The 8,607-nt window shown below is 36.3% G+C and overlaps 1 protein-coding gene across 1 annotated transcript in view; it reads right to left on the bottom strand.

The window, feature by feature from the left end:
- Positions 1-5,299: 5,299 nt before the first annotated feature.
- PEX3 (peroxisomal biogenesis factor 3) overlaps positions 5,300-8,607 on the bottom strand; it is a 28,999-nt gene continuing 25,691 nt past the window's right edge. The window contains exons 11-12 of the mRNA XM_054570058.1: positions 6,927-7,023; positions 5,300-6,069 (exon numbers count right to left, since the gene is read on the bottom strand). Of these exons, the coding sequence (XP_054426033.1) occupies positions 5,986-6,069; positions 6,927-7,023 (181 nt within the window). The 3' untranslated portion in view covers positions 5,300-5,985. The remainder of the gene's footprint in view (positions 6,070-6,926; positions 7,024-8,607) is intronic.

Genomic DNA, 8,607 nt, shown 5'->3' with positions numbered 1-8,607 from the left:
AACCAGTCCATACAAGGGGGACCCCCAAAAAACTAGACTTATCTTCTGGAGGGCAGGCCCCTTTTAGAACAGGCTTCCCCTACTAGGCGAGTTTCCTAGAAACCCAGCTGTATCAGTGTATCTGTTGGCATTTGGGGGAAAATACTGTAGAAATCTACAATAATACTGTATCGCTGTTTTACAACTATGTAATGTAGTACATGTGATTTGTATAAGAAAGACAATTAGAATATGCCTCTAAGCAGGCTTATACTGAAAAGGTAGAGAAGGCCTAGTTCCTACATTAAATAATTGGCAAATATTTGTATTTTAAGTGAAAATATCTAAGTATACATGTGTTATTTATTTTTCATGATACCCTGCTTTAAATGACTTTTGGGACTAACCAAACAACTAAGGGTCTGTGTTGGGACCTCTCAAGGCTGGACAGATACTTGGGATTCGGGCGGATGGAAGACCATTCACGGAGCCGCTGGGGTGCCTGACACGCCTTTATTCAAGGGTGGGTGACCCACGCATGCTGCAAGCTTCGGGTGTTTGTGCCCGGCGAGCGGCCCCTACCCCCTTAAGTACTAGGGACGGCAAAGCCGGCAAAAAGCCAAAATATTATATAAAACAGCGTGATTCTGCGCAAGTGAGCCCACTTCAGGTTTTGGGAACCGATAAACGGTTTGGGAAGTGTGAAGGCTATGAGAACACTATTTTATCAGGCTCATTCAAGGTTGTGAGGAACTGCTTCCCTTAGTTACCCAGAAACCTGGGTGAGGAAGCCAGAAGCCAGACCACCTTCATTTACCCTACAGGGTCCCAGACAACAGGGCTCCTACTGTGTAACAGAAGATACATTTCTAATGCCTAAGGCCAATTAGCTTCAAATACGTGTGGTTTTTACCTTGTCATCTCTTCAGTTGCCAATAGGTGCAGGTGATTCAGCTGTGTATCCTTAGAGAGCCACACCTGCTTAGCCTCAAATTTTCTTTGGATGAAATTCTGGGTTACCACTGCTGGAAGAGATGCCCAATTATACACATATTCACTAATTTTACAAAATGCAGTTTTTATATCTCCCTATTAGAAATAACATCATTATATTCTGTCACATTTAAAAAAAAATTTTATTTCTCCTCCATGTTTACATTTTTTTTTTTCCCCAAACATTCTGGACATAGACTCCTTCATGGTGGCTTTGGGCCCAGGCTGCCCTTGGAAGAGACTTCACAATACATTTTCTGCATTCCACTATTGAGCTACATGTTACGTTGGACAAACATGAAGTTACTGAAAATATTTTTATATTACTGAAAATATATCCAATACATTGCTACATGATTCATTTATTTCTGTTCTAATTACCCATATAAATACCATACTATAGATTTAAGAGAGATTTCTTTTGAGAAGGAAATGCTATTTTTTCTTAATAAATTTAAAATAGAGCATCAATTATATTACCAGTTAAAGTGAAACTTGAAAACTAGCATCTTCCCAGAATAAAGGCAAAAATGCTATGTATCCCGAGTTAAATCCCACTTGATCATAATGTATGATCTTATTAATGCATTCCTGGATCCAGTTTGCTAATATTTTGTTGAAGATTTTAGCGTCTATGTTCATCAGGGATATTGGCCTATAATTTTATTTCTTTGTAGGATCTTTATCTGGTTTTGGAATTAGGATAATTCTGGCCTTGTAAAGTGATCTTGGGAGTCTTTTCTCCTTTTGAATTTATTAAAATATTACAGTTTGAGAAAGATAAGTGTTAGTTCTTTGAATGTTTGGTAAAACTTACCTGCAAAGTCATCCAGTCCAGCACTTTTTTTGGGAGTTTTTTTATTGCTGCTTCAATTTACTTTGTTGTAATCTGTCAACTCAGATTTTCTAATTCTTCCTGGTTGAGTTTTGGAAGATTGTATGTTACTGGAAATTTACCCATTTTGTCCAGATTGTCCAACTTGTTGGCCTGCAGTTCATAATATTTTCTTACAATCCTCTCTATTTCTTTGGTGTCAGTTGTTACTTCTCCTCTTTCATTTTCTATTTATTTAGAGCCTCTTTTTTTCTTGAAGAGTCTGGGTAAAGGTTTGTCAATCTCATTTATCTTTTCAAAGAACCAGCCCTTGGTTTTATCACTCTTTTATATTGTTTTTTAGATTTTATTTCACTTATTTTTGGTTTGATCATTATTTCTTTTTTCTTTTTTTCTACTCACTTTGGGTTTTGTTTGTTGTTCTTTTTTTAGTTAAGTGTAAAGTTAGATTGTTCATTTGAGATTTCTCTTGTTTCTTGAGGTTGGCCTTTAAAACTATGAATTTCCCACTTAGGATTCCTTTCCCTATGTACCATAGATTTGTCCCATCAATAAATGAGATACACTACATAAACAAAATTAAGGATAAAAACGACGTGATCACACCAATAGATGCAGAAAAAGCATTTGATAAAATCCAGCACCCACTTATGATACAAACTCTCAGCAAAGTGGGAATAGAGGAAACATATCTCAACATAATAAAGGCCATATATGACAAACCCACAACCACCATCATATTCAATGGGCAAAAACTGCAAGTGTTTCCCTTGAGATCAGGAACAAGATAAGGATGCTGTCTTTGACCACTCTTATTCAACACAGGACTGGAGGTGATAGCCATAGCAATCAGACAAGAAATAAAGGGCTTCCAAACTGGAAAGGAAAAAATAACACTGTCATCATTTGCAGATGACATGATACTGTTTATACAGAAACCCAAAACTACTAGAACTGATAAATGAATTCAGTCAAGTAGCATGATACAAAATAAATATCTAGAAAGCAGTTGCATTTTTATACACCAGTAATGAACTATCAGAAAGGGAAACTAAGGAAAAAATCCCATTCACAAGTGCTTCAAAAAATACCTGGAAATAAATTTAACCAAGGATGTAAAAGACCTATTCTTGGAAAATTATGACATTAAAGAATGAAATTGAGGAAGATACATGTAGGTGGAAGCATATACCACGTTCATGGATATGAAGAATTAACATTAAATTGTCCATACTACCCAAATCAATCTATGGATTCAATACAATTCCTATTAAGATACTGATGGCATATTTCACAGAACTAGAACAAATATGCCAAAAATTTAGATGAATCCACAAAAGACCCCAAATAGCCAAGGCAATAAATGAACAAACAAGTGTTGGTGAGGATGCAGAGAAAAAGGAACCCTTGTGCTCTGTTGGTGGGAATGCAGATTTGAGCAGCCACTGTGAAGAGCATATGGAGTTACCTCAAAAAATTAAAAATGGAACTGCCTTATGACCGAGCACTTCCACTGTTGGGAATATATCCAAATAAACCCAAAACACTGATTCAAATGAATATATGCATCACTATGTTAATTGCAGCATTATTTACATTAGCCAAGGTTTGGAAGCAGCCCAAGTTCCCATCAGTAGATGAGTGGATAAAGAAGCTGTGGTACACTTATACAATGTGTACATTGGTACAATGGTACACTCTTCAGCTGTAAAAAAAGAAATAAATCTTACCTTTTGCAACAGCATGGATGGATCTGGACAGTATTATGCTAAGTAAAATAAGCCAGCCAGAGAAAGACAAGTACCATCTGATCTCACTTATATGTGGAATCTGATGAACAAAATAAACAAAATAGAAACAGACTCACAGATACAGAGAACAGACTGACAGCTGTCAGAAGGGAGGGGGTTGGTGGAGTGAGTGAAAAAGGTGAAGGGATTAAGCAAAGAAGAAAAACCTCATAGGCGTAAACAAGAGTATGGTGATTACTGGAGGCAAAGGGGCTGGGGAGGTAGAAGGGGGTAAAGGCGGATGAATGATGATGGAAGGAGACTAGACTTTGGGTGGCAAACACACCGTTCACTGTACAGATGATGTGTTATAGAATTGTACAACTGAAATGCATATAATTTTATTAACCAATATTAATAACATATTAACATCTAATATTGTTACCCCAATAAATTCAATAAAAATTTAAAAATATGGGCAAAAGACGTGAATAGACGTTATTCCGAAGATGATTTACATATGGCCAACAAGAATATAAAAAGATACATAACATTCTTTCGAATTAGTGTTTTGAGTGTCTTCAGATAAATTCCTGGAAGTGGAATCGCTATTGCTGAGTCACAAGGCAGTTCCATTTTTAATTTTCCAAGGTAACGACATGCTGTTTTCCATAGTGGCTGCACCAATCTGCGTTCCCACCAACAGTGCATGAGGGTACCCCTGTCGCCACATTATCACCAACACGTTTGTTGGTTTGTTGATGATAGCCATTCTGCACCCCTATGTTCACTGCAGCATTATTTACAACAGCCAAGATTTGGAAGCAGTCTAAGGGTCCCTCAGCAGAGGCATGGATAAAACAGCTACACAATGAAATCCATTTATGCAATGGAATACTACTTGGCTGTAAAGGAGAACATTGTACCCTTTGGTCCATCCATGGATGGACCTGGAGAACATTATGTTAAGTGAAATGAGCCAGTCAGAGAAAGACAAATATCATATGATTCCACTCATATGTGGCATCTAATGAACAAACTGAACTAACAGCAGGCTGACAGCGCGGGAGGCGGGGGTTGGGGGAAGGTGGAGAGACTGAGCAAAAAAAGCAAAAAAAGAGAAAGAACTCATGGACACAGACAACAGTGTGGTTGTGTGAGATGGGTGGGTGCAGATGGAAGAGGGCGTGGGGGATACATGGTAATGGAAAAATACAATAAAAATAATATGAAAAGATGCTCACCGTCACTAATCATCACAGAAATGCAAATCAAAGCCACGATGAGATATCGCTTCACACCCATTAGAATGACCACTGTCAAAAACTAAACAAAACAAAATAACCAGTGCTAGCAAGGATGTAAAGAAATTGGAACCCATGTGCACTGTTGGTTAAATTGTGAAATGGTGCAACTACTATGAAAAACAGTATGGAGGGTCCTTTAAAAATTAAAAATAGAACCAGTACATGATCCAGAAACCTCACTTCTGGGTACATACCAAAAGAATTGAGAGCATGGTGTTGAAGAGATATCTGCACATTCATGTTCATTATGGCATTACTCACAATACACAATACACTTAGGCCAAGAAATGGAAGCAACCCAGATGTCCGTCAACAGATGAAGAGAGAAACAAAATGTGGTAAAAAAAAAAAAAAAAAGAAAAGAAATGCTATGGAACAAATAAATTAATGGCTATAAAGTATTAACTCAACAAAATCATATTTTACTAAAATATTTTATTGTAATATCTGCTGAGCCCAAAATCAATACAAAGTAGGTTATTAAAATTATTTACATGCAGATGAATGAAACTATGAAATTAATAATAGCTGAGTAAATGGCATCCACATAATTTAGCCTCTAAATCATGATACAATTTTCCAAAGATTAACAATAATAAAGAAAAAAAATGCTCATCATGGTTGTTAAATTCGCTTATTTCCGTAAAATGTCTCTTCATCAGGCATATTTAAGACAAACAATTTATTCCTTTTAAGAGTAGCTGGGGAAAAGTCTGACTTACTATTGCATACTGCATTCAGTGAACTTTACAATTGGTTAAATAGCACATTTTCCAAACCTTGCATCTATTTCCCAAACAGCTTTTACCTCAGTATTAATGTCAAAGTATACTGAACTTCATATTCTATTAAAAAAGTATCTACATTAGTTTTCAGTCAGTTTGGAATTAAAATCCATGGGGCAACAAATTCCAAAATATGTGCTATGTACATTGAGATATGCCCATCAAAACCAGTGCGTTGATGACTTTAAAAAATATATTAAGATGACAAATCTGTTTTATTATGAAATGAAAACTTTAATAATATTTTTAATTAGGCATTTTGGTAATAAATCATTATTATATACATATATATTTGACTTGTTCAGTGTATTTTTAAAAGTAAATTAATCCATTTTAGGTATTTTGAAAAAAAAAAATCATTTCTCCAGTTGTTGAGGAGCACTAAAAGCTTCGTAGACATTAGCCGCAAAATCTTTCACTTGCTCCATCATCAACAGATCCTAGGAGAGATGACAACAAAACGTTACAGCTTGCAAAATGTACACATAATTTGAATCCATTTCTGCAATCAAGAAACAAATTTAGCTCTAAGTTTTGTGGTGTTAAAGCCAAAAAGAAAACCACTTAATGAAAGGAGTATTTTTTCTTATAATAAATTTGTTGTTTAGGTCCTTATGAGGGATGCCATCTTTACACTTAGGCCAAGAGACCCTTTGCACTGCACATTATTGAGGTGGTTTGGTGGACTACAAGTAATTCTTATAACAGTTTCCAAATGGCTCAGAAAAACTTATGTGGATTCAAAGTTTAATCTAATCACTCTTTCGTTTAATCAGTCTTACTCAATGCATCCTAAAATGCTTTCCTAAGAAAGAATATAGAGTAATAGGTAGCATAGTGAAAAATCTAAATAAACCACTGTCTGTGCAGCTTTTAGTGAGCAGCTTACTGATGTAGTATTAACAGTTATATTTATTGTTAAAATGCTGTTGCTCTGCAAATGTTTTTTGATTTTTCTCAAAATTTGGGGACTTGTATCGCTGATCTGCCTCAATGCTCAATATTCTCACTAGCACAGCTGAATGCAAAACATTAACACTGTAAATTCAACTGACCACTGCCATGTATCTGGACTAAAACGCAGTCTCTCAGGTGTCGGACTCTAACATGGAGAAAGGGTCTTCCCAACCTCGTAAATTTGCTCTGATACCTTATTGCCCTCACGGGGCATTCTCTCACACTCAGCATGTGGTTTCTTTGAACAAGTATCACAGGAGAGAAGTGTAATTTTATGTTAGACAAACAAGACCACAACCAAAAATATAATGTTTTTAATACCGCAAAGCTTTCTTCTTACCTGAACAAAATGACTAGGTGTTTCACTGCAAACCGAATGGATCTGTCCATTTACTATTGGAATTATCTTAGCTAAAGGCAGGCTGACACTGGAAAGACTGAAACAGCATCACAGCAGTAAGTATTCTCTGAAATTTATCATATAGGTATTTAACATTTTAACTATGAATAAGTACCTACTGGAAAATACTACAGAAATGTGTTAATAAGAAAATAAAAATCATACATAACTCTACCACCGAGAAATAACAACTATAATTCACATCATGGTTAATTTCTTATAGTAACTTTTATACATATCTATTTTTTTTTTGTTTTTTAACACAGAACTATAACTACCCAGCAATACTGTTTTGAATTTATTTATATAACCATGTTTTTATCTTATTAAAAGTTCTTCCCAAATTTCTGTGTTTTTAATAATTATAATCTATCTGGCTGTGACAATTTATATCATCAGCTCACTAGAATTAGGCATTGAAGTTTTTGTCTAATTTTCCCAAATATAAATAACTCTTTGTAATAACATGGAACTACCAGGTCCAAGGATATGAATGTTTCTAAGGTTTAAAACGTGTGTTGCAGAACGCCCCCTGCTTCTCCAGCAGTGTGGGGGAATGTCTGCTCCATCACGCCTCTTCTCCATGTCAAGCATTATCTTTTCATCTTTGTAAAAATTGTTTTTTAATTGTTCATTTATGGTTGTCCCCATTTCCCCCCATTACTCTCCCCTGCCCCCCCCTCCCCCCATTGTCTTTGTCCATGGGTGCTTTATAGGGTCCTTGATTTAACCCCTCCCCTTCTTTCCCCCGTTATCCCCCTCCCCTCCCCTTCTGGTCAGTTTGTTCTTTATTTCCCTGTCTCTGGACCTATTTTGCTTGCTTTTTTGTTTTGTTGATTAGGTTCCACTTATAAATTGTGGAGGAATCACCCAGAACAAACAGCTGGACAACAACAAAATAAAATGAATTTTTATGTCTAGGTTACAGGCTTAGGTTTATTACATTAAATATCATACTTTATACATTTAAACCTGGGATTAGATTAGAAATTTCCTTTTAAATATAATGAAAATGCTAAAGTTACCGTGTCTAACTAGTATGCTCTGCTGGGATTTGAGGCAATGCTTAAAAAGAAAAAAGGAAGTAGGGAGGATTTATGTGTTCCAGAGGAAATTAGGCATTATTCTCCTTCACAGTACCTGAGTAGCATTTTTCAAAATCTGTCATGATTTTGTTTATTTTTTATATATCTGTGAATTTGCCTTCAACAGAAATTGAAGACACCACTATCATAGAAGGTCCATGTCTACTTTACTCACTATGTTATTCTAGCACTTAATAAAGAGCCGGGTGCACAGTGTGTGCTCAATACATCCTTACTGAACTGATTAATAAAAGTCTCCACGCGTCCATTGCTATGTCCCACCCCAGCTTCTGCTTTCCCCATTTCTTTTCCACAAAGCAATCAAAACGAACCTACAATGTATATCCCATCATGCTGCTCTCTTGCCACCTCTCTAGTGGCTCCCCAGCAGCCCAAGCCAACACCCATGATCTGCACGTGCTGAATTCTCCACCTGCATCTCACACCATTCTGTCCTTGGTTCCATCTGTTCAGCTGCCACACCAGCCTCCTTCCAGGTCCTCAAGTTGAACCTTGGTCCTCCTGTTTTCAAAGTT

Source organism: Pteronotus mesoamericanus, unplaced genomic scaffold (genome assembly GCF_021234165.1).
Source record: "Pteronotus mesoamericanus isolate MK-2021 breed Mesoamerican mustached bat unplaced genomic scaffold, CSHL_Meso_final contig_20, whole genome shotgun sequence".
Classification (NCBI taxonomy): Eukaryota; Metazoa; Chordata; class Mammalia; order Chiroptera; family Mormoopidae; genus Pteronotus; species Pteronotus mesoamericanus.
This window is presented reverse-complemented; position numbering and strand designations above follow the sequence as displayed.